Genomic DNA, 26715 nt, shown 5'->3' with positions numbered 1-26715 from the left:
CAATGTGTCACATGGGAAGGAACAGTTGTATGAGCCCAGGGCAGACGCTCTTCCAGAGGGAAAGCATCCTCCCGGGAGCCTTGGCTGTCACGTCTCTCCATGCCAACGCCGGGTGACCACACATTGGGAAGCATCACTAGGTCCCTGCTTCCTCATGGTTCTTGTTCTTCTTCAGGTCACTCTAGCTGAGAAGTACCGACACTTTTGTAAACTTGACCCCACAAAGCCTTAGACCACACACTCACGTGGCAGAGACCAAAGAATCGCAGGTGGATGCTCTCCAACCTTCCACGCCTGGCTTGTACAACAAAAGCTTTCCCCTCTCAAATATTGCACATAACTTTCTTGAACTCCCAAGATTCATTCAGATTTAATCGAGAAGATAATAAACAACCAAAAGTCTCCAGGGATGCAGAAATGGTGTGCCGAGAAATCAAAGCGCCCAACAGGTAGACTAGGCTCAGGTGGGAAGCTCCAGAAGCCCTTCACATAAGAACTTGCCCGCCTCCTGCGGGAGTTTCCAGCAGGTAAAAGAAGGCAGGGTTACAGCATCCGGTGCTTAAATAGCATATATATTTTTTTATTTTATTTATTTACTTATTTTTTTTGCTGGAGAATGAAGATGTGAAGTCAGGACATTTGGATACAATGTTTACAGCCAAATTTTATTCTTAAACCAGCAGGGCTAATCATGTCCTATTGATAACACTGCCTTCCACATCTTCTGATGCAGACTTAAAATTAAAAAAGAAAACCGGTGAGGAGGTTTGAGACCCCTCCTCTCCCTCATCCCTCTGACTTACGCTTCCCGTTTGCAGGTCACGTAAGAGTTTCTGCTTTAAGACCTCCAAGCAAACACACTAGCTCTTCTCTGAGAAGGCTGGGCTTAGCCTCTGGTCTGTCAGCAGAAACCACAGCACAGAAATCCACCTGTACAATTCAGAAAAGGCTCAGCGGGGCTCACTCCCTGTCTGCCCTCTCACTGGTGAGCTGCCTGACTTTAGCGCAATCAGCCTTGGTTTCAAATAATCCCTTACTATAACGCATGCATGCACATGGATCCCAGGAGATAACAGTCTTTACCTGCTGAGCCATCTCAACAGCCCAAGATCAGGCATGATCTAGGAAGGCTTCCACGTCTCAATGCTGTCACCTACCAGGCTGCCCATGGACAGGCAGGGTGTCACTCTCTTCAGTGACAACTCTCTTATGCCCCTATAGTGTCAAGTCAAGGCATGTTTCAAACATTCTAGAAGACAACTGAAAATATCAAATAGACTTCGGTGGCCCACAGCTACGCAGTCCAGACTGGATGTCAGAGGCCCATAGGACAGCAAACATTCCACACAGTATAGAACACCCTAAACAAAGCATCGTAAGTTACTCATCACCATTCCCTGGGAAATGCTTAACACGCCACTTCTGACTTACATGTCTGCTCTATCAACCTAGTAGGCATAGAAACCTCATCAGAAATTCATAAAAACAAACCAGGGGATACCTTCTCATCCAGAAAGGCTGTCAGGGTGGGAGCAGGGGCAGTCAAATGCATTTCTAAAACACTAAGCAGAGCGGTTTAATATGTCAAATACTGGGGGGAGAGATGATGCTCCTTTACTCCTAAGAGCCAGTTAGACCTCAGATTCAACTCAAAACCCAAAACCAAACACCAGGGACCATCACGTGAGAACTATCCCAAGCCACTTCCACTCCACTGTACTGTACTCAGTTCTGCCAGTGGCATCTTGCTGTGATCAGGGGAAGGAAGGCATCTTGCTGTGATCAGGGGAAGGAATCCAAAGATGCTAGACTGGATGCCACAATGCAACAGAGCTTTAGACAGAGGGCAGGGCAGGTGCTTGAAGAACCGGAGAGATCGGTGGTCACATTCGTAGGGCTAATAATGCTGCAGGAGCCAATGGTGGTAGAATATTACAGATGGCGGAGGGGAGCAGGGCCTACAACTGATGTCTATATAGTCAAGATTTCTCTCCAGACATATTAGCAATCCCCCCCTGACCACCTGGTGGTTTGGGACATCTTTGAGTGTGTGTATTCTTTTTTTCTTGGCTTGCTAAATCAGTGTCACAGTATAGCCAAGGCTGACCTCAAACCCAAGAGCCTTTTCATCTCCAACCTGAGCCCGTAGGCCTCACTTTTTCTTTCCCCATTGTAAAAGGCATGTAAAGTGAGTGTAAAATGAGTCAAATGGACCAACAGGCTTCCCTGCTCTGCGACAGTCCCTTGCTATCAATCTGGCTGGGTACTTACAGCAAGCCTCCTGCCTCTGCATCTTTTGTCTTGAGATACAGGCACAAACCACTCTACCTTATCTTCTTTCTCATTATATTTTTATTGTGAAAGTGTAGGCATGTACATGCCACACCTTGTATGGAGGTCAAAGGAGTCTCTCTCCCTTCCACACCTTGGTAAGGCAGGGTCGATTTTGCTTCTGTCAGTGTTTCTGTGCTCCAGATGTAGGGCCCCCCACTCCCCCCAGCTTCTGGCCTAGTCCCCTGTCTTCACCACCCACCCAGCTACAGGAGTGCTGGAATTACAGACTCACAGAACTCCATCACAGTCTTTGGTGTGAGCTCTGGAGGGAACTCTAGGATTACATGAGAAGCACTTCACCTTCCAGCCATCCCAGCAGCCCCCAACAGGCTTTCTCAGAAAGGAATTCTTCCTGTTACGCGTCACTAGAGCTGAGGATACAGCAGTGGTAGAGCATTTGCTTAATGTTTGAGAAGACCCTGGGTTCCATCCATGGTCCTAAACACAAACACAATAGACCTAACCCAAACCCTACTGAGTTCTTAGACATATTGCGTGCGTGGGAAGCTAGCACTTGGATTCAGAGGTCCGTGCTTCTCTCTGCCCCTCCATGCATGAGGCCCACCTGACCGTATGCAACCAGCACTGTACATCAGCAGACCCCACCCCCATACCTTTTGACTTGTGTTCTTGGCCCAGAAAGGTTATGATTACCAACCTTTCTTACCAGCAGGGGTCACCAAGACAAAGCCAAGGAACCTGCATATGGCCAATACACTCTGAGAAGACAGCATTTTCAAGACTTTTGACACACTAGTCATTAAGAGACTCATTCAAACGTTAATGAAAAAAAAAAAAAAGAAGTACGTGAACGACTCAGACTGGGGCAATCCATCCCAGCCTGCGACCTGCTCAGCGCTCAGGTCTTACTGTCAACTTGTGAGGCACTTAGGGAAAAAAAACAAACAACATAGTTTAGAGCTGATGGTCCTTCAACTTCTTTTGGTTTTGTTGGAAAGCCCTAGGGGATCTACATCTAAATACATTTGCAAGTGTGTATATGAGTATGTGTGCACCGAGACTAACTTTATAATCCCAGCACTAAGGAGGCCTAGGCAAAAAGATAACCACAAGTTCCAGGCCGGCCAGGGCTACTGAGTAGGACTTTGTCTGGGGGTGGGGGGCAAGAGGTTCACAAGTCTCCCTGTCAGGTAGAGCAGAACTAGCCACCCAAGCCCCAGCCGCTCAGGGCACTAGCTAAGGTAACTGGAGTCCTGGTGACTGAGACCAGTCAGGTGAGCAACGTAACAAGATGGTCTCAGAGGAAAGAGACTTCTCTTAGGGTAATTTAAACATAAAGGTGGAAAGGAATAAAAACACAAGTAATTTAGCTTTCAAAAGAGCATAATAAAATAAGATTTTAAATAAGTTTAATATGATAAATAAATGTGGTGGTATAGCATTTGAGGCCCTTTCTTCTGATTGTTTTCTACATTAATGCAGAAATACATCAGACTTTATTCCTAGCAGAACATGCACGATAGCATTAGAATAGTCCTTTTAGCACGCCAGGTTAAAAGGCTTGCACATCCATGTCCTAAAAGCCTCTTTCTCCCAATACAACAATAAACATCACAAGGCTTCTACCAAGGGTTTAGAAATATGCCTTAGAAACTCATTTAATTTCTCTCATTTTTCTGTGTGTTTCTTTGAAGAGGCTTTTTGTTGACTCTGAGCCATAAGTGCTAAACCTGTTCCCTCTGCTCTGGTGTCAGGTGCCCAGGCTTGGTATAGACTCTGAGCCCCACTCCCTTCTCCAGGCTCTCTGGCTGCCCCAGTGCTCTTAGCTGGCTGCCTTCATATCCCCTTCAAAGGAAGTATGCAGAGACAGCTGAGATGCTCAGGTCTTCTGTTAACACACAGGCAGATAGTCATTAACAGGGCTCTTCTTGAATCTCTCATGGGATTAAATGTGGGAGGGGATCGAGAAACCCCAGCAGCAGCCCCCACCCCAGCAGCACTGCTGCAAATCAAGTAACTCCAGTAACTCCGACAGAGGCAGAGATCCCACATGCCTGCTGGCACAGGACGCTGGTCATTTGTGCTTGAGCTTGGGTAGTGGGGACATTCAGGCTCAGTTTGGGGATTCATCATCCACCCTACACGCTAATGCACTTCTCTTGTCTTGGTAAGCTCAGTGAGTTCGGAAGGAAGAAAATGCGTGGCGGACAGCTCGGTGGGGTGGGGTGGGGTGGTGGGCAGTGCACAGTGTGCAAACGAGCATTCGGCATAGGATACAACAGAAACAAAAGCACAGTTTCTTTTCATCCAAACAGTCCAACTATTTCTTATAACAACTTTCCTGCTTTTGTAAAAATTTCTTTCCAGACTGGCAAAGATTCAGGCAGGGTCCCCTGATGGTAAAAGTTAGATTAAAAAAATATTTATTGATGTTTCTTTTAAAAATGTTTGGTGACCCCAACTAATTCATCCAAAATGCAAACTGTAAACACAACAGCAACACAGTAACAATCAAGTGGGCAGCATCCTGAGGAGGACAGACTGGAGGAGAGAGAGAGAGCGCGGCAGTGAGCGAGAGAACGGAAGACAGGTGCAGTGACATACAGTGACAGACTGAGCACATAAGAAGAGGAATTCTATTTGGACCCCAGTGATTTCAACGCAGCCGCTAAAAACCTCTGGGTCAAATACTAAAACACCAGATGACTGAATGAGCCTTCTCTGTGAGCATGTCAGCATGTCAGCATGGGAACAAGGAAGCCCAGAAGTCGTGTAGGCATCTCCCAGTGGATGGCTACCATTTCTAGGATGCAGAGAAGTTTTCTTTCTGGTCCCTGGATACGTCATATATTGTTTTCCATGCTACCTCTCACCCTGGAGGGTCATAGTTACTGTTTCAAACCCCCACAGAAACCCCTTAATAAAATAAAGGAACCACAGAAGCAGTAACACTGGGCTCTGCTGGAATGCCCCTCCCTAGACCACGGCTTGCGATTGCTTCTGGGCATGTCCAACAGGAATGGTTAGGTTGTACCAACCCACTTGTTACAGCCGGTCTGAACTTCAGAGCCATGGTCACAGAACCACAGAGGATGGGGTGAGGACGCACGTGCCTGTGTGTGTGCGGCTCTGGGGATCTGGACGCTGCCCTCGCTTTGTAACCCTTGCCCAGAACGCTGGGGTCGCTTCCACTGGAGAGACTCCATGGTATGTCTAGAAGTGTCATTAAATACTCAGTTCACCAAGGTCGACCACCTCCGTCGTCATAGGATGATGCAGCATCTGCAGAAGCGCTGTCTGCTGCCCCCTACTGATGGGGGTGGAGTGACAGGGGCGAAGTAGGCGTGGACTTTAATGTTGGGTAAATGGGTCTGAAACAAGACAGAAACATTGAGAGCACGCTAACAGAAGGAGAACACAGCGCTGCTTCTTAGAGAAACCAAGGGTGAATGTCCGAGAGCAGGGGTACCGAGCACCCCTCGGACGCACAGAGGCCCGAGCTGCACTCTGTTCTGTGGAGGGGAAGGGAATGAAAACAAATTAATTTCTCATCTTGTCCCAAAGGGACTCCCAGTTAGAATCCCATAGCTGGAAGAAGCTAGACAAATTTAAAACAAATTACTTACTGAATCAAAAACATGTTTCTAGTCTTTATCTGAATACTTACTAGGTTTAAGGCATGTGAGGGTCCAAGAATGGGGATCCTACCTTTAGATATTCCTCAATAGCTAAGTCAAAGGGAAAGTCAAACACCAGTGAACAGGTGTCTGTCCTGCTGCTGGACAGTCCAGGATCCCCCACTTCTCCTTGGCGTGCTGGGCCAGCCCTCTGCCCCTAACTGCCTCCCCCAGCCTCCCCTGTGGCTCTTTTCCTGTGTTTCACCACGTGGATGGCGAGTTTGCCACGGTCCAGACCGGCCCCTCACTTAAGACTCTCCCCTCAGCCTAATGATTCCAGGAGGCATACCATTCCCTGTCAGGCATTTTCTGTCATGTCTCTCTTCCTTTTAGAACCAATTCTAGCATGGGGGTCATTTTCGGTTGTTAGCTTTGTCTGTGCTCTGGGGATTGGGGAAGGCCTGGATTACTCAGACTTCTTCCCTCCAAGGGCACTTTTCCACCAGTTCCACCTGACATACACGTGGAGTCTACCCTGAGGTTTGCTTGCTAACTATCCAAGGAAATTAAAACAGAGAAATCAAGAGAAATCTGAAAAAAGAAAAAAAACCATGTGAGACAAAAGGGGGGAGGGGAAGGCGGGGCCAGTGAGCAGTGCTCTTTACCCTGAGTCTCTTGATGCCAGCCCGGGTGATCTGCTGGCAGTCATAGAGTTCTATCCGCTCAAGGCTGTGACAGCTCTTCAAGTGCTCCAGGGAGGCATCGGTGATTAGTGGGCAGTTGTCCAGCTCAATCACCTCCAGCTGGTCGTGGGCACAGGCCCCGTTCCCTAGGTGACGAATTCCATCGTCTGTGATCAGCTCACAGTGAGAAAGACTCTGCAACAAGACAGAGCAAAGATGGACAACCAAGTAGCTTCCAGCACAGGCTTTTCTGGTTGGTCCCGGTGAAGACAGAGCCATCTAGAACCATTCATGACGAACAAGAATGCAAATCAGAGCTGACTGACTGCCCTGGCTGGTGTTGTGTCACCTTGACACAGGCTGGAGTTATCACAGAGAAAGAAAGGAGCTTCAGTTGGGGAAGGGCCTCCATGAGATCCAACTGTGGGGCATTTTCTCAATAGTGATCAAGTGGGGAGGACCCATTGTGGTGGTGCCATCCCAGGGCTGGTAATCTTGGATTCTATGAGAGAGCAGGCTGAGCAAGTCAGGGGAAGCAAGCCAGTAAGTAACATCCCTCCATGGCCTCTGCATCAGCTCCTGCTTCCTGACCCACTTGAGTCAGGATTTCCTTTAGTGAAGAACAGCAATGTGGAAATGTAAGTTGATTAAACCTTCCTCCCCAACTTGCCTCTTGGTCATGATGTTTGTGCAGGAATAGAAACCCTGACTAAGACACTGACCAACCCCCTTCTGCTCCCAGCACCTATGACTAAGGGGTTTTTTGGTATAATTATAAATGTATTTTCTGAATTCATGGAATGACTATGAACTATTTCACACAGGAAGATAGGCTTAAAGATTACCTTCCCTCATAAGGTATGGTGGCACAGCCCTTAATTTCCAGCAGAGCCAGGAGGAACTCTGAGAGTTCAAGGCCAGCCTGGTCTACAGAGTAAGTTCCAGGATAGCCGGGACGGCACAGTAAGATCATGGTGTCACAAACAAATCCATTCCCCAAATTAATACTTTTCTTATCTATAGGATAAAACAGGGCTAAAATCTTTTTATATACAAAGTCTTAGGAAATCAGAACTAAATACTGACATCGGACTCAGCGCAAAAATGCACTTAGCTAAGATGTGTTTTATAGCTATTGGGTACTAGAATCTTACACATAGCCTGATCTACCAAACATCATGAGTATTCTGTATTCTGTTCTGGACAGAAAACATCAATGAAAATATCTCCTATAGATTCACCCAAATCAGGAGCCAGAGGAATGTGTTCTGTAAAACATGGGTCGATTCTAGGTTTTCGTTTTGCAAATGCACATCACTATTGAATCCAAATTACCCTCAAACTCCAGGTGATCCTCCTGCCTCAGTCTCCTGAGTGCTAGGATTACAGGCATATGCCACCTCATTGGCAGTATGCCACTTCATTGGCAGTATGTCTTAAACACTCGAGTTTGGGAACAGTGAGATGGCTCAGTGGGTAAAAAGGATTTGTTTCCAAGCCTGGTGACCTGAGTTTGTTCTGTAGAACCGATGGAGGTGCCAGGAGGGACTGAACTCTAGAATGCTGTCCCCTGACCATGTGTCCACACCCATTCTATGTACATGCACGCACACGCACACAGAATGAAGAGTTCAATCCCCAGCACCTTACAGTGGTGCCTTACAATAATATATAACCCTAGTTCCCGAGGCTCTAACAGGAACAAACATAAATGGTGCATATCCATGCATATAGGCAAGAAAAAAAAAGAGAAACATACACAAAAAGTAAAATAAATTTAAAAGTTTTCTGAATAAATTTAAAAGTAAAACAGTCAAAGTCAAACTTACCAACACTTGGAGCCGAGGACAGTGTATGGAAAGCTGGATTAATGTGCTATCTGTGATCTAAAAAACAAGTACATTTGTTGTAATTAAAATTATATTAATTTAGATGCAATTCATAAATTAATGCTTTATACAACTCTACTTCTAGTTCAGATATCATTAAATAACAGGCCCTTGGGGTTTCAGTCCCACATGCTACATGAGCCAGTAAAACAACAATGATCAAAAATTATTTATTTCTCAAACTCACCCCCTCCCCACCACCAACCAGAGATAAGGGTTTCTCTATGTAGCCCTGGCTGTCCAGGAACTCACTCTATAGACCAGGCTGGCCACAGAGATCCACCTGCGTCTGTCTCTGTAGTGCTTGGATTAAAAGTGTGTGCCACTGTCTGGCTCAAACATGGTTTTCAACACTCAGAGATCAGGTGCTTCCAGAGCACCAGTACTGGCTCAGTGGTTAAGAAAGAGCACTGGCTGCTTTTCCAGAGGACCTGGGTTCAATTCCCAGCATCCACACGGTGGCTCACAATTGTCTGTAGCTCTAGTTCTGGGGGGCCTCTTCATTGTGCGTTTGAAGAAAAGATTTGCCTAAATTGCTAGACATTCTTTTCAAACCCCTATCCAACCTTTATTTCTCCGACACAGGGCTTGAGAGAATCTGAAATACGGCAAGCATAGAGGGGAGCCCACTGACTCAGAGGGACCAACTCTGGAGAAGACACAGCACGTAGCATGAACAAGAGGCGAATGAAGACACTGATTTAATGGTAAATGGCAGCTGTCATGTAGCATCTGGACGGTGATTTTATACTGTGAACACCGATCCTTGCTGTGCCTGGAAGACACCTCAGGGGGTGGGTATAAGATCAAGGCCACTGCTGGCTGGCGGTGTCCTGCCGCAGAGAGGGTTGGGCATTCTGCGACACACATGTGGTGTCTCCCACAAACATGCTGAGAGTGACATCACATTCTTACCTGCACACATTCTTCTAGGTCCATCTTTTCAAGCTCATGGCAATTCTACAAAGGATTAATGGCACGTAATTCAGTATAACTTCTAAAACACCGGTAAATCACAGAAGCTGAAAACCACCAAGACAGCAATCAAATCATGGTGGCTCAGCTGCCATCAGCCCCACCCTGCTGCTCTGTCACACTTGCTGCTTTTCCAAACAGGGTCTTGCTCTATGGTCCAGGCTGTTCTCAAAACCCAAGATCCTGCTGCCTCAGGTTCCCAAGGGCTGAGACAGGTTATAAATGTACACCATCATCCCTGGGTCAGTATCGATTAGTTCATACTTTTAAGTATTTTATATTGAACATTTTATAAATCTAAAGGAGTAATGTTGCTAAAAATTAATACTATGCTAACACAGATCCTTTTAACTAAAAAGTAGTTCAATAAAAATTAGTCTGGGACTGGAGAGCTGGCTCAGCGGTTAAGAGCAGTCAGTGACTGATCTCCCAGAGGTCCTGGGTTCAATTCCCAGCAACCACATGTTGGCGCACAACCACCTGTAATGGGATCTGATGCCCTTTTCTGTTGTGTCTGAAGACAGCAACAATGTACTCATATAAATAACAAAATAAAAAATTCTTAAACAGCAGGGCGGTGGTGGCGCACGCCTGTAATCCCAGCACTCTGGGAGGCAGAGGCAGGCGGATTTCTGAGTTTGAGGCCAGCCTGGTCTACAGAGTGAGTTCCAGGACAGCCAGAGCTATACAGAGAAACCCTGTCTCGAAAAAAAAAAAAAAAACAAATCCAAAAAACAAAACAAAAAATTCTTAAACAAAAAAGAAGGGTTCAAAAAATTATCTTGTTTGGAAGAGAGACGTTGTATCTACTCTTTTAGCTAGGCACGCTGCCTTCACCTCATCATGATGTACTTCGTAGATCAGCCTGAAAGAAACTACATTCCCATTTTCAGTACCAACCAAATTCAGCATCATTTGAGTCAGGGAGAGAGTCGCTCTTCTTTTTTCTTTCCTTTTTTTAATTTTTTTTTTATTTTTAAAGATTTATTTATTATTATATGTAAGTGCACTGTTGCTGTCTTCAGACACCCCAGAAGAGGGCATCAGATTTCATTATGGATGGTTGTGAGCCACCAAGTGGTTGCTGGGATTTGAAGATTTGGGATTCAGAAGAGCAGTCAGTGCTCTTAACCACTGAGCCATTTCTCTAGTCAGTCAACATCATCATTTAAAATGTTGTTATTGAGCCAGGCTGATCTGAGTTAGAAGCCAGCCTGGTCTACAGAGGAAGTTCTAGGATAGCCTGGGCTACACAGAGAAACCCTGTCTCAAAAAAAGAAAAAGGCAAGCAAGCAAGCAAGTATGAAAGCGTGGTTATTCTACAGAAACTTCTATAACCCGGAGGAAGGATTAAAATCCTCTGGAAAAGACTCTTATGTCTGGTATATTATTAACCAGGCCTGCATCTCCTTAAACAGTACTCTTGCTTAGTTACATACAAAACAACATTGTTTTACAAAGTACTAGGAAATCCCTGTTCATATCATTCACTATCTTAGTGAAACTAGAGAAATCAAGTCTCAACAAAGAGCCCTCTAACACGTCTGGTGGCCCCAGTGGTCTCCTGTCTCACACCTAGTTCTGCTGACTTGATGGTTCTCTCTGCTGCTTTCTCTGAAATAATGCCCCCATCCCCAACAACAACAACAAAAAAAAAACCCATTATGAAAACCATCTGCAGAACTTTGTGAAACGCTTACCCTGGCCAGGGTGGTGAAGCCCACATCTGTTAACTGGGAACATCTGGCCACTTCTAATATTCTGTTAAAAGAACAAAGTGAAAAAAAAGTTAGGATCCTGGTTCCTGAACCCAGTTTTATTAAGACTGCAGTAATTTGAGAAAGCAATCTTTATTCTGACTGTTCATAATACAGAATGACATCAGTGACTACAAGGTTTGTAGCACAATCTTGCTATTTTCACGTAGTTATCAAGTGGTCAACATCACACTTCAGGGTGATGCAATCAAAGAACATAGAGGGACAGAACGGAAGCTGGCAGTTAACGCCAGACTGCATTACAAGCCTTCTTGATGGCATACTGCTTACCCCCAGAGGGTAGCCTGCTCCTAGAAAACAAAGGAAATGGAGATAAATACTCTGCTTCAGGTCATCTGTTGCTGAAGTAACTATTTTGTCTTTCATGTAGATCTCAGCAGATTTCAATTGCTTTAAAAGTGCAACAGGACTGCTGGAGTACAGGTCTGTCCCAGTGTGAAACGCTCCTCTGGAGGCTGCCTGTCCGTCCACAGGTCCTGGAGTGGACAGAAGGAAGCCGGGACGGCAGCCGTTCTCCTAGCTAATAGTGACCTCAGACCACTCACAGAGCAGGAGATCTGTGCAAAGCCTGGTAATGGCTGTGCTGTATGATAGCACCAAAACCTTTACAACCAAAGTTTAAATAAAACTGAAGCCAAAACAGAACAAGTCACGATCAAAACCCAGAAATGAGTGTTGTAGGGAGAACAGAGTCTGACATGACAGCCTGTGACTGTCACAGAGGAGCCTGGACACTCTCACAATGTGAGGAGTACAGAGGAAGTAGAGCTGGAATTTAAAGTAGGGAGTCTAGCAGGGGCTGCCTCCTAGAGGTTGGGCTCCTTTTCTACTCCCTGAGGACCAGCTTCACTCTAGACTGAAGGTGATGTCACCTTGTAAGGAACCTCCACATTTTCAGCTGCTGTGATTGGTGCATCACTGGGAGAACATGGAACGTCTTAGATCTGTTGCTCTGTGGTTGTTACTATACGTAAGAATGTGCCCGAATGCCTGTCTCGGAATCCCTGCTCACACACTTACTGCCTATGACCTTTGATCAGTCACTTCACCCACAACCTCACCCGCCCCAGACATTGGCTTTCTCTTCTATGATATGAAGATAGAAACAGTGCTTTACATTAGAGATCAGTATTTGTAAGAACCTAAAGCTATACCTAACTATTCTTGTGATGCACCTCAAAACAATGTTATGAATGCTATGTATGTTTCTTTTTCTTTCTGGAATATGGTTTGATACTATGTGCATACTAACAGAAAACTCTTTTTTTTTTTTTTTTGGTTTTTTTGTTTTTTGTTTTTTATTTTTTGTTTTTTTTAGTTTTGTTTTTTTTTAAAGATTTATTGATTTATTTTATGTATGTGCATACACAGTCGCTCTCTTCAGACACCCCAGAAGAAGACATCAGATTCCATCAGATGGTTGTGAGCCACCATGTGGTTGCTGGGATTTGAACTCAGGACCTTCAGAAGAGCAGTCAGTGCTCTTAACTCCTGAGCCATCTCTCCAGCCCTTTTAGTTTTTTTTCGAGACAGGATTTCTCTGTATAGCCCTGGCTGTCCTGGAACTCACTCTGTAGACCAGGCTGGCCTTGAGCTCAGAAATCCGCCTGCCTCTGCCTCCCAGAGTGCTGGGATTACAGGCAAGCGCCACCACTGCCCAGCCTAACAGAAAATTCTAAGAAAACATCCAGACAAGAGAGTTACAGACAGAGTAACAAGAGCTGCTCTAAGTAAAAAGAAGCTCCCTGGTGGGCATGCTTCTTTAGTCCCACAGCTGGGAAACAGGCAGCTGAATCTCTAAGCCAGCCTGGTTTACATAATGAATTCCAGGACAGCCCACATAATAGATACCCTGCTTCAAAATGAATGAATGTATGTATGATAGTAAACACAAGAACTTCTGCAGAACTAAAAAAGTCTTCTATGGATTACAAAGACATAAACAACCTCAGGATGGGCTTTAAGATGTGGAGAAAGGAATTTTAAGAAGTCTTTTTTTCCTACATTGACCAGTAAGATCCCTTGTTGGTTCAGGTCACTTGCACATCATTACAGAACAAAGCCAGCTGGACAACAGGTTCAAGACACTGCAGTCTGCTTAAAGGTTCAAAATGCCAAAAGGAAAACACGGTCGCAGTAGCTTCCTCTTCCCTTGATTTTTTTTTTTTTTTGGTTTTTGTCGAGACAGGGTTTCTCTGTGTAGCCCTGGCTGTCCTGGAACTCACTCTGTAGACCAGGCTGGCCTTGAACTCAGAAATCCGCCTGCCTCTGCCTCCCAGAGTGCTGGGATTACAGGCAAGCGCCACCACTGCCCGGCCTCCCTTGATTTTTTTGAGCTAAATAAGCAATGTTTACCTAAGCCGAGGGCAGTTCTGACCTAGAGCGTTCAGGATGGCATCTGTGATATTGGAGCACCCAGAGGCACAGAGGGACTGCAACTTATGACACCCTCTGCATATGGTGATGAGACCTTCATCTGTGATTTGCTAAAACACAAAAGTGAGAAGAATCAATAAGCACTACTTACAAAACACACGCGCACACACACACACACACACACACACACACACACACACAAGGGAGGCAGTATGCCCACTGGGCAGCCAAGCCTAGAGGCTGGCTTCCTGCAGCTAGCTCCTGTCAGCTCAGGCTGTGGCTGCGGCTTACACTCTGTGTGAGATCTGAACCTAAGCGTGCTGCACATCACTGATGAGGACCCATAAAAGCTTTAAAACCTAGAAAATGAGTAAGAACCAGTTTTTTGGTTTTGCTTTGTTTATTTTGTTTCTGAGGTAAGGTTTCTCTGTGTAGTCCTGGCTGTCCTGGAACTCAGAGATCCTCCTGCCTCTGCCTCCTGAGTGCTGTGATTAATGGTGTGTACCACTAAGCCCAGCTAGGACAGCAGTCTTTTAATAGTATAAACATATTTACCAGTTTAGCTGAAAATTAATATAAAAAATAAATTGTGTGTGGCTACAATCTCACTACAGTATCTATTTGTATTTTTAGAACAAATATCACAACTTATGTACCTAGATAGATAGATGTGTTTAATTCAGATATAAATTAGTATTTTAAATAATTTTACACTGAAGTAAATTTTGAAACTTCAAAAATGTTACAATTAAGTAAAATGTCACAATAGGGTGTTTAGGTATACACCAATAACCCCAACACTGTAAGGACCAGTCAGGAGGATCATAAATTCAAGGCCACCCTGGACTACATAATCAGACCACATTGCAGCAAACAAACAAACAAACAAACAAACAAACAAATAAATAGGGAGGGACATGTAGGTCTCACTGTGCAGCTCAGGCTTGCTTTGAATTCATAGCAATTCTGCTTCAGGTTTTAAATGCTGGGTCACGGACACTTGACCACAGGTGTCCGTTGTCTCTAAAGCAGGGTTTCACTATGGGGCACAGCCGGGCTAGAACTACTTCTTCTTCTTCTTCTTCTTCTTTTTTTTTTTTTTTGGTTTTTCGAGACAGGGTTTCTCTGTGTAGCCCTGGTTGTCCTGGAACTCACTCTGTAGACGAGGCTGGCCTCGAACTCAGAAATCTGCCTGCCTCTGTAATCCCAGAGTGCTGGGATTACAGGCCTGTGCCACCACCACCCAGCAAGCCACTGTTCTTGATGAAACTGTTGTAATAATGTTACTGAGAATTTCTAATACAGAAACATTATGGTAAGGGATACTTACTAAGCAGGTTTGCAAGTTTAAAGTCACCAGCTCAGGGCAGTGTGCACCTATGTACTTTAGAGCTTCATCTTCTAGCTGCAAAGATTAAAAACAAACGTTTATTACATTGTTTCAAAGGAAAAAAAGATTGTACACATTCATCAATACATTCTCAATATAGCTAATCAAGTTGCAAAGAAAAAAAAATCATGCATCACACATCCAAAGCTGTTTCCAACAAAGGGATCTTCCCGCCATGGCAAAACAGCAGGGCGGTTTAAATGGAAGCCAAGCGGGGCCTCAGCACACTGACAAACAGCAGTCACACCTAGCCTTGTCCACTGTGAGTGCTTCTTCTAATGTCAGCTCACAGGGTTTTTTTAAACAGAGAAATAGAATTTTATTTTTATTGTTACTTTTTTTTCTTGAGACAGAGCCAAATGACGTTCGTAGTCCAAGCTGCCTTTGAACTTACAGTGATCCTCCTGTCTCTTCGTAGTCCAAGCTGCCTTTGAACTTACAGTGATCCTCCTGTCTCAGCCTCCCAAATGCTAGGCTTACAGGGATGCCTGAGTTTGTGAATTTTTTAATGAAAGGAAGTGTTATTTATACTTGAGCCCTTTACAATGTACTTGCTGTGTAGAGTATTCACGGCAGACCTATGAGCAGTTCTGCTGGTTATGCCAGAGTAAACACCAAGACTGGCCTTTTCCCTATTCAGCTCAAAGTAACAGGGAATAAAGAAACTTTCTTCTCTTCAGTGCAGACCGCTCCTCCGCCTGTCTCAGCACCGCCCAGAGCATACCTGAGTGCAGCCTTTTAAGAACAAGGCCTTGAGACCCCCGCAGCCTCTCACTAGGGCTTGGATGCCGTCCTTGGTCACTTGGTCACACCAGGAAATGTTCAGCTGCTCCAGCAGTGGACAGCCCTCACTTAGGATAAAACACAAGGGGACAAGCATGTCACCACCTCCAATCCCAAAGCTGCCGCGCCCTCATCCCTGCTGTGCTCACGCAGGACGGTATCACTAGGCAGGGTAGTTTAAACCCACTTTACACAACAAGCACAAAGCACATGCTGTTTTACAGATACAGACTGGAAGTGGAAATTAAATGAGTTTAAACTTAAGTGGAACCAACAACAGTTCGGATTCAAGGTCAGATTTCCTGTTAAGGAATTTAACTAGTATCACAGTTCTATCACTTTCAAACTTTTATTAAAAAAAAAAAAAAAAGACAAACCTCTCTCTATAGTTCCTTATCTGGAATATTCCTAGAGCACAGTCTCTGCAGCCTGATGTACGGCTGCACTGTGCGCAGCCTCTGTGTATAGTATTCTGGATCTACCTTTGATTCTTTCTGCTTATCAGTTTAGTCTTGCCTGGAGTAGTGAAGGCTTTCAAACCTTCTCTCCCTGTAAACAGGGCCTGAGTTTTAAGTGCCCTGCTTATAGAAAAGTCCCGAGATAAAGTCTAGATCTAGGTTTAAGCTCATCTTCAACATAAATAATCTGACTTCAACCAAGTCACTTAAGGAGCCTGTCTGAACCTCAGTCCAAGATCAGCCACGTCCGTCCCAGGCTCACCCGATTTCTATTACCAGCTGGTCCAGGGACACAGTGTATGCATACCTGGGGACTCTGAAACTTACAGGTACATCTTAGTCGTATTTCATGGCTGTTTCAGACATTTAGATTTTTAAAAACCTGTAAATGCTTGAACTGCATAAAGCCTTCATTACTGAGCTCAATTGTGTGAAGATATCTTATAAATGTTAAGTGTCACCAAACTAATGGCCTTACATGGCAAGCAGTTTCAGATACACAGAAACATCATGTAGTCACAAGGAAGTTCCAAACGGTCTCATGTTTTACATCATTTATACTAATTCTTTCTCTTTCTGACACAGGGTCTTGATAAACAGACTTGGCTAGATATTTTTGTTTGTTTGGCTTTTGTTTGTTTGTTTTTCGAGACAGGGTTTCTCTGTGTAGCCCTGGCTGTCCTGGAACTCACTCTGTAGACCAGGCTGTCCTGGAACTCAGAAATCCACCTGCCTCTGCCTCCCAAGTGCTGGGATTAAAGGCGTGCGCTGCCCCTACCACCTGGCGGCTAGATTAATACTACAGGCATACAACAGCATCATATAAAAAATTAAGAGCTTAGTTTTTTTTTGCGTAAGCAGAACTAATACTCAGAGGTCTAATTATATAAGAAAGTCTAGTTAGAAAGTAAATTCCTGGATGGCTCAGTGGTTAAGAGCACTGACTGCTTTTCTAAAAGTCCTGAGTTCAATTCCCAGCAACCACATGGTGGTTCACAACCATCTACAATGGGGTCTGATGCCCTCTTCTGGCGTGTCTGAAGACGGTGATGATGTATTCACATACATAAAATAAATATAAAAAAAAGTATATTTCTGGACTGGAGAAATGGCTCAGCAGTTAAGAGCACTGACTGCTTTTCCAGAGGTACTGAGTTCAATTCCAGCAGCCACATGGTGGCTCACAAGCATCTGTAATGGGTTCTGGTGACCTCTTCTGGCCTGCAAGCAGAATGCTGTATACATAACAAATCTTAAAAAAAAAAAAAAAATCCAAAAGGAATGAGTATTTCTCTTTTAAAATAAATTTTTATTTGGGAACTGAAGGCAGGTGTTTCAGAAGTTCAAGGTCAGGCCTGATAGCACTCTTTAATCCCAGGTACTTGAGAGGCGAAGGCAGGAGGATCATAAATTCAAAGCCTTTCAGGTTTATAGGCCAGCTGTTGTACATAGTGAGATACTACTAATGAAACAAAGCCCTGGAGGCAGAGGCAGAGGCAGAGGCAGAGGCAGGTGTATCTCTGAGTTCAAGGCCATCTTGGTTTGCAGGATGAGTTCAGAGATACACAATGAGACCCTATCTTAAAACAATGGACAGAAACCTCAAGAAAAATCAAGAATGAAAAAGGGGAGGCAAGGGGAGGCTGGGCCCTGGGCTCAGCGATGGCCAGGGCTGCACCCGCACAGCCCTGGGCTCAAAGAAAAGAAAAAACCTCCTAAGCACTGTCCAACTTCTGGATGACTGTCACAGTCAAGGCTGGAGTCTCTTGCCCTAGCGTTCCAAGCGCTGGGATTACTGGTGTGAAGAACCTCTAGCTTTAATGCGCTTAAATATGGGGACAGGGAGGCAGTAGACACTGACTGCACACTGAAGTACAAAAAATAAATCTTAAAAAAAAAGGCACTTTATGTATGATAGGTCAGACAGACCATGTGTCATGGAGTCCTGGTAGCAATGCTGCGAGATTACAAGGGAAAGATCTCAGAGAGGTTGTGTTCAGCTGATGGACAGTAACCTGGCTACAGACTCTATTTAACCACTAAGCCGTAACTACACATGGGAGATTCTTTTTTAAAAAGCAGTCCTCTATGAACATCTGCCTGATCATTAGCAGATAACCCATGCTGCTCTGTTCAAAAGTCTTACTTATCTCAGGATGCTTCCTATTAATGCAGCCTATGATTTTAATGTGAGCAGGAAAGGTCCCCTGGGAACTATAGAGAACACCTGTGAGACATCACTGTCTTCAGTTCCAGCTGTGCTATCAGTTATTTTTGACAAGTATGTAGTACTAGGCATATCATAAGACACTTACCTCAGAGCTTTGAGAGACATATTTGTTATTGATGTACAGGAAGCCAAGTCCAGGTGCCTGAGTTTGGAGCAGAACTTGCTAAGGCTAGTGCAGGTACTGCAGATGGGGGGAAAAGAACACACATTTAAAATAAGAACACATCTAGGCACCAACCACGCCCCTCAGTCGTGCTCCGCCCCACAGCTGTCCTCTGACCTCACATTTGTGCTGTATGAACTGCAGGGCTATATCCCAGACACATAAAAACAGTAATATTTAAGTAAGGTACTTGATAAAATATGTGCAAGTCCAACAACTTACTGCATCACATGCCTTTCTCAGTAAACACGCACGTGTCTATCAGAACTGTAAAGTTTTCATAGCATCCCCAAAGCAGCCTTAAACCTAGGATCTCACTGAAGAGTACAAGAAAAGCTGTGCTGTGTATATCTCGCATGACACGATGAGTGTCTGGTCTCCATCTGGAAACACCGTGAACTAGGGCCAGCACACCGTGTACCTGAGTGCTAAGAGGTTCGCACTTGCTCTCTGAACCCACAAACGCCAGAGGCCCAGCTCGAAAGCTCTGCTGCTGCCCACACTGCACCCTCTTCACAAGAACTCTGTGCATGGCAGATGAGAAAGAGCTGGGTACAAAGGAGGGACTGAACTGGGGTGTAAGAGAGATGACAGTACTGCTGTACTGTCCAGGATGTAAGATGCCACTCCCAGATCTTACACACGCTAAACAACTCCTCACCCCTGGAAAATAACCCATACCCTAAATGAATATATTTAATTTAAAATCTTCATTTGCTATTGTATGTGTCTATGACGTATGTACCTGTGTCCTACCCTGGGACCTATATGCAGAGGGCGGGGGCAACTTTTAGCGGCTGGTTTTCTGCTTGCATCATGGTTGCTGGGAATCAAATTCTTAAGTCACCAGGCTTGCACAACCATGATGAGCCCATAAATTAAAAAAAAAAAATCTTGGGACTGGAGAACACAGAGAAACCCTGTCTTGAAAAACAAACAAAAAACAAACAAACAAACAAAAAAGGGACTGGAGAAATGGTTTAGCAGTTAAAACCACTGGCTCCCGTTCTTGAGGACCTGGCTTCAACTCCAGCTCCTACTCACAAATGTCTGTAACACCAGTCCCAGGAGATCTGATCCCTCTTCATGGCTCCATAGGCCTGAAGTTAGCTGGGTGGTGGTGGTGCACACCTTTAGTCCCAGCACTCAGGAGGCAGGGGTAGGAGATCTCTGTGAGTTCAAGGCCAACTGGTCTACAGAGTAAGTTCCAGGACAGCCAGGGCTACAGAGAACCCTGTCTCAAACAAAACAACTAACAAGCAAAGAAAATGTGTTCCAAATGTGAGCCTGAACCATTCCTCCATTTTAAGTCATCTTTATTTTCTTAGTAAAATTAGTAGTTTTCCAATGTAAATATCTTATACGTCCTTCACTACTTTACTTATAAACTCTGGTTCCTTTGAAGTTATGGTAAAAGGAAATCTTCATAAGATCTGCTTGGCGTGTGCTGTGAAGGCCACAGGGCCTTGGGTGCTGATCTTCAAATGCCATTCAGTGATCTTGGGACAAGATTTCTCAGTGGTCCAGGTCTGTGCAGCAGGAGCCTGTTGAACCACCAACCCAGGTCACAGGCCCAAAAGAGCTCTTAAACTTTTTTTTTGAGAATACTAGCAGTTTTTCATAGTTTATGATTTAATTTTTGTGTGTGTGTTTGTGTGTGTGTGTGTGTGTATGTATTTTGAGGCCGGTTTCTCTGTGTAGCCCTGGGTGTCTTGGAACTAGCAGAGATCCACCTGCCTCTGCTTTCCAGTGCTGGGACTGAAGGCCCGCTCCATGCCCAGAAGGCTTCCCGTGGCATCTTATGTAGGCGAGGCTGGTCTGGAACTCCTCATCCAATGTTTTTCATTGGCTCTCCAAGTGCTAGGATTACAGGTGTACTTACATTGGCGTAAGACTGTTTTTAAGTTAAAAATATTGTGGGACACAAAGACAGACAGACAGACAGACAGACAGACAGACAGACAGACAGACAGACAGACACACACACACACACACACACACACACACACACACACACACAGAGAGAGACACAATAGAGAGAGAGCAGCTGGAGTAGAGCCCCAGCCCTTTTCTGCAGCAGTGCTCCCACCGGCTGAGCCTCCTCTCCAGCCCTAGCTTAGGAATCTGCATAAAAAGGTCTGTAGGACTGTTCACCATAAATAAGGTTTTACTTCCTTGTTTCTGTTTGCTTATTTTCTGTGTCCAAAATGTATTACAAAAGAAAAACCCTCAAACTCACAGCACCAACTAGGTGCTCTAAATGCACTGTGGACTAGAAATCAAGTGTGCTGGCTCAGTGACAAACAGATTTAACTTACTTCAGTAGCTGGGGTGTTCTCCTAGCCCCATCCCAAGCCCCCAAAGCGGCATCATTATTTTGCTCTGACCTTAGGGGTAAAGGAGCCTTTCACTATTAAGTAAAAAGTTATAGCAGGTGTGGTGGCACACACCCATCACATCACAGCATTTGGGACGGCTGAAGCAGGGGTCAGGAGTTTCTGGTTAGCCTGGGCTACAGAGCAGAAACAGAACAGCACATTGTTCTCTTCTTTCATAATACAATGGATTGAACCGAGAGCGGCATGTGTGCTAGGCCCACATTCTAACATTGATTTATGTCTCTCATGTCTTTAGATTTTTGTTTGTTTAATTTTTTTGGTGACTGAGTCACTGAAGCTGACCTTGAGTTCACTCTAGCCTAAGCCTAACCTGAACTTCCTCTGGTCTCAGCCTCCTTGGTAGGTCTGCTTGAGTTATGTAGCCTCGCAAGCCTGGCACTTGCTTTGGAGCCCACTGTGCCTTAATTCTCTGACCTCAACCCTGAGCTCTGAGATTAGGGGGACTCTTGTCAAGCAGGGCCTTTAGGATGCATTAGCCTGGGAAAATTCCCTTAAAAAAAAAATCACTCAACTTAACCGAGCCTTGAACCCTTCCTACCTCCTCCTCCTAAATCCCAGCACTTGGAAGGCAGAGGCAGGCAGATTTCTGAGTTCGAGGCCAGCCTGGTCTACAGAGTGAGTTCTAGGACAGCCAGGGCTACAAAGAGAAACCCTGTCTTGAAAAAAACAAGAACAAAACAAAAACAAAAAAACAAAACAAAACAAAACAAAAAGTGTGTATCACCATGCTTGGCTTGATCTTATGGTTTCAAGTTTATTCCCTTAAAAGAAAATAAAGAGCCTCTGATGATATGTGAGTCTCACCGGCTTGTTTGTACAGCTCCAGCTGGTCTGAAACTCCAGGTAATCCCTCTGCCTTGGCCTCCCTACAGGCATGAACTATCACGTTTGTTAGCTTGCTTCATTCACTTCAAAAGATTTAAAGAATTTTTGTCTTTATCAAAGGGTTATTTAAATGTATATTGCTTATTGCTTTAATTTTTAAATTCTTGGTATTTCCTCACATTTTCTTCTGTGGAAGATCTCTAGTTTAGTTCTCTAGTTATAAAAAGAGAACACGGAGTTAATGATTTTAATCTTAACTCATTAAGCTTGTCTAGTCCCCAGCTTATGGGCTGAGTGTCCAGAACTCGGTGTGTTCTCTGCAATCACTGGTTATTGTGTTCTGCTTGCACAGACAGCATTTTCCATTCTTTTATTTCTATGTATTTTCTGGAGGAAAGGGTCTTACTATCCTGCCTGGCAGGGCTTAGATATAACACACAGAGATCTGCCTGCTTCTGCCTCCACTTGCTGAGATTAAAAGTATTAATTTACTTGTGTGGGACCTGACCTGAGTGTCTGTGTGTCTGTGTGTGTATGTGCTGATAAGAGTTGTCCCCAAGGGATATACACATGCTGGTCATTCCAGACTGAGTTGCATACCAGGCCCTCTTCCAGGTTTTTGAGAAAGGATCTATGTAGTCTAGCCTGGCCTTAACCTCTGGAATCTCTGGTCTCTTATCTCCCAAAGTGCTGGGACTATAGCAATCCTCTTTAAATAATTTTTGATTACTGACTGGATTGTATTTTTCCTGAGGGAGGTTCGCTTTTTTTTAAAGATTTATTTTTTATTTTATATATATATATATGAGTACACTGTAGCTGTACAGATGGTTGTGAGCCATCATGTGGTTGTTGGGAATTGAACTCAGGCCCCACTGGCTCTGGCCCAATGATTTATTTATTATTATATGTAAGTACACGGTAGCTGTCTTCAGACACATCAAAAGAGGGTGTCAGATCTCTTTTTTTTTTTTTAAATTTATTTATTTATTATATGTAAGTACACTGTAGCTGTCTCCAGACCCACCAGAAGAGGGTGTCAGATCTCATTACAGATGGTTGTGAGCCACCATGTGGTTGCTGGGATTTGAACTCAGGACCTTTGGTAAAGCAGTCAGTGCTCTTAACCGCTGAGCTATCTCTCCAGCTCATCAGATCTCTTTACGATGGTTGTGAGCCATGTAGTTGCTGGGATTTGAACTCGTGACCTTCGGAAGAACACTCAGTGCTCTTAACCCCTGAGCTGTCTCTCTAGCCCGCCTACTGGTTTTCATACTCTTTCTTGTTTACTAATTATTCAGAGCTGTTCATGGGATTGGTGGGCCAGGAACCCTAGGCAAGAATTCCACCGACTTAGCTAGGCTGTGGTGGTGGCTACAGTGGCAGCTACACACACCTTTAATTCCAGCACTTGGTTGGATTTCTTGAGTTTGGGCCAGCCTGGTCTACAGTTTTGTCTACAAAGTGAGAAACCCAGTCTACAAACAAACAAACAAAAGAAGTTCACAGCCCTGGGGCTTGGGCTTTAGCTAATGCACAAGTTTTGAGTTTGATCTTCAGTATTAAGAATAAAAAGGCCCTGATCATTAAGAACTAAATCTCGTCTTAAATATTTACAGATTAAATACCATGTTTAGGACTTTTTTTTTCTTTCAAGTACTGACAAAATCAGAGAGAATAAAAAGGAGGAGTTAATACCTCTTCCCCCCAACCCCATAAGAATGGGCATAAAGTGGCAGCAGCTGATGCTGGGGAACACAGGATCAACACCTCAGGCGAGGCCAGGCAATGGGCTCAGCCGCCAGCACAGAACAGAGTCAGCAGAGAGAAATTCACCAACATAGATCAGATCCTATCTTTGGTTCATCTTTTTGGTTTTGTTTGGAGATGGAATCTCTGGTAGTTCAGGCTGCCCTAAAACTCACTATATAACAGAGGCTGGTCTAGAACTCATGATCTACTGTCTTCTACCACTCAAGTACCAAGCACTGGGGTTATGGACACAAATAACTTCTGCCTATCTTTCTTTCTTTGTTGTTGTTGTTGTCTTTTGTTTGTTTTTGGTTTTGTGACAGACTTTCTCTGTGTAGCCCTGGCTGTCCTGGAACTCACTCTGTAGACCAGGCTGGCCTTGAACTCAGAAATCCACCTGTCTCTGCCTCCCAAGTGCTGGGATCCACCACTGCCCAGCCTTTCTTTCGTTTTCGAGACAGAGTTTTATAGGCTGGTGTAAAATCGGAACCTCTCAGCCTACTTGTCATAGAAAAAGCAACAGTAAGGCCTCAGAAAAGAGAACTAAAACACACGTGTCCCGTGCTCTTGTGTCTCCTGAAGCATTCAAAAAGGCTCAAGGCTCATCGTTTTAGGACACTCTGAATTGAAGAGCCCTCACTTTACAACAGCTCTGCTACATAGTGTTTGAATGAGATCTGCCTGACACTACCACCAATGGATAGCTGGGGCTGAAGGTTTGCATGTCCATTTGTGTATCTCAGGTCTGACTCTAAGATTCGCAAAGATGAAGGATTGTGTTAACTTTTTTTATATTATGAATGACAGACAACAGTCATTTTCCTTGAATAGCACGAGCCATTTAGGTCTCTGTTTATGGTTTTAATCATTTTATACAATTATCTGTCACGTGGCTTTTGATTATTAGCCTTACGGTGTTATTAGCCCTGGTGTTCAAGTTGCACTTTAAATATCACAAATGAATGAGCTCAAGGGAAGCCTTCTATTCCACTTCTACCTTCATAAATTGTTTCTTAAGCTTTTTCTTCTAGGACTGGGGATGTAGCTCAGATACAACATAGGGCCTTAGATGCTCACACCTTAGCATAAGCCAGACAAAAAGAGAGTCATTCATAAAATCAAGGGAACTTAATTCACAGTGTTCAAGAGACTACAGTTGAGACCAGAGTGGGGCAGATGGTGGCCGGACGGCATGGCCTCCTGCAGGGTACTCACGCATCAGTCGTCTTCGTACACCCATTGAGACTTAGCACTTCAATGTTCCTACAGTTTTGTGCAAAGGTCCTTTATGGGGAAAAGTTAAATGTTATAAATAAGTTGAGCAAAACTTTAGATATAAAAAAAGACATAAAATAATACTGGTGGTTGACCTATGCTGCCATAATATGTAAAATACATAACTGGTTTGATCCCTAGGTTCAGGGAGAGATCCTAAGATGCTTGTAATTTCCTGAGGAACAGGGAGGGGTGAGCTTTGTTTGTCCTCATTATTTGAATAATGGACCAGAGCTACTGGGGTGTCCTAGGAAGGCAGCATGCCAGCTCCACAAGGACAGGAGCTCTGGTCCTCAGACATGCCTCAGGCCTGCCCTGTGCAGCACTTCCCCTAGCGACTTACTCATGGGCTTTAGAGTGAGTTTAATAGTACCCAAAGCTCTTTCCCGAATTATAGGACTCATGCTAACACCTGATTTTATGGGCCATCCAGAGACGTGCATAGCAACAGACACTTGCAACTAGCACCTGGGTAGGGGCTGACTCTGGGGCTGTGCTGCTAGCCCGCAGGGTCTGAGCTGACTCTGGACAACTGTGTTGGCAGTGAACGGAAATAGCCAGTCCCAATCTGCAAAATCAAAGAACTGTTGGGAGGAAGGAAAACAAACTTTTATTTTGTGTGTGTGGTGTGCATTCCACACAAGTAGCTGGTGGGTCTGAAGAGATCAACCCCACAGACTCATTTGTTACAGTTATTTTGTTTTTGAGACAAGTTTTCTGTGTATCCTTGGCTGTCCTGGAACTAATTCTCTTTGTAGACCAAACTGGTCTTGCACTTAGAGACATCCACCTGCCTCTGCCTTCCCAGTGATGGGATTTAAGGCATGTGCCACCACCCCTGACTCCACACACAGTTCTTTAAAGCTGTCAATGTGTTTCTTCTTTTACTGCTCTCAGAAGGTCTCCCCATGTAGCCCTGGCTGACCTTGGATTTGCAATCCCTCTGCTGTAACCTCTCAGTTTCTGAGATTAAACGTGGATCTTTATGGCAACAAAAGCTGAAAATGATTTATCTTTGAATTAATCGAAGTCTGTAGTCAAACTAAAGGCCCCGAGGACGGCTCTAGTGTGGAGCATTTTGACATAGTCTTTGTCCAGTATTTGCTGTGTGGCCCAGGCACCCTGGTGCCTCCTTGGTGGACACACTGCACCGTGGGTCTCCTCTTCCTACTAGAAATTTGTTACAGCCAATGTACATTTTGCATTTTTAACAGCTTAGAAATTTAAAAAGCTACTTAGTGTTTAGCCTCTTCTAAGTGAGTTGGCACTGTTCTTTACAAGACTGAAAGTTATTTTTAAAGTTTTCTTTTTACCTTAATGCATTGTCTCCTACTCCGAGACACCCGCGAAGACTTAACTTTCGTAAAAAGCCTCCACATCGTTTTGAAATATTTTCCACTACCCGGCCCTATGAAGAGACAGTTAAGCAAAAAGACAGTTTGTCTTTGACAAGAATACATCCTCATTAAAAAAAATTATACACAGAGAAAAAGGCTTTTAAGAGAATTCTAAGAAAATCCCGACATACTCTGAGAAGCCCATCTACTCGAACACAGCAGGTCTGCATTCTCTCTTTAACTTGAAGGGCCACCTGTACTTGAGGAGTGGTCCTGTCTAGTTCTTGTAGAACTCAAGTCATGCGTGTGGCTCGTCTGGGTTAACCACAGCTAAGGGAGGACATAACTAACCGTCCGCATTTGCTCCTGTGTCCTTTGAGGAAGTGACTAGAGCACTCTGCACATAGCAGGAACTCAAGGTGCACTCGCCATCTTGCTAAATGATCCTGTGGGCCAGGTTTATTAAGTACATACATCTAGGAGCTCAGGA

The 26715-nt window shown here is 44.5% G+C and overlaps 1 protein-coding gene across 2 annotated transcripts in view; it reads right to left on the bottom strand.

Annotated features, from left to right (window-relative positions):
- Window positions 1-3114: 3114 nt before the first annotated feature.
- The window catches only part of Fbxl20 (F-box and leucine rich repeat protein 20), a 66412-nt gene continuing 42811 nt past the window's right edge, over window positions 3115-26715 (bottom strand). For both annotated transcript variants that reach the window (XM_052193936.1, XM_052193937.1), the window contains exons 5-15: window positions 26202-26296; window positions 24829-24897; window positions 18560-18655; window positions 15728-15854; window positions 14944-15018; window positions 13593-13723; window positions 11160-11220; window positions 9400-9444; window positions 8425-8481; window positions 6578-6790; window positions 3115-5666 (exon numbers count right to left, since the gene is read on the bottom strand). In XM_052193936.1, coding sequence (XP_052049896.1) covers window positions 5559-5666; window positions 6578-6790; window positions 8425-8481; window positions 9400-9444; window positions 11160-11220; window positions 13593-13723; window positions 14944-15018; window positions 15728-15854; window positions 18560-18655; window positions 24829-24897; window positions 26202-26296 — 1077 coding nt within the window. In that variant the 3' untranslated portion in view covers window positions 3115-5558. The remainder of the gene's footprint in view (window positions 5667-6577; window positions 6791-8424; window positions 8482-9399; window positions 9445-11159; window positions 11221-13592; window positions 13724-14943; window positions 15019-15727; window positions 15855-18559; window positions 18656-24828; window positions 24898-26201; window positions 26297-26715) is intronic.

Source organism: Apodemus sylvaticus, chromosome 10, assembly GCF_947179515.1.
Source record: "Apodemus sylvaticus chromosome 10, mApoSyl1.1, whole genome shotgun sequence".
Lineage (NCBI taxonomy): Eukaryota > Metazoa > Chordata > Mammalia > Rodentia > Muridae > Apodemus > Apodemus sylvaticus.
Note: the sequence above shows the minus strand (reverse complement) of the source record. Positions and strands in the feature narration are given on the sequence as shown.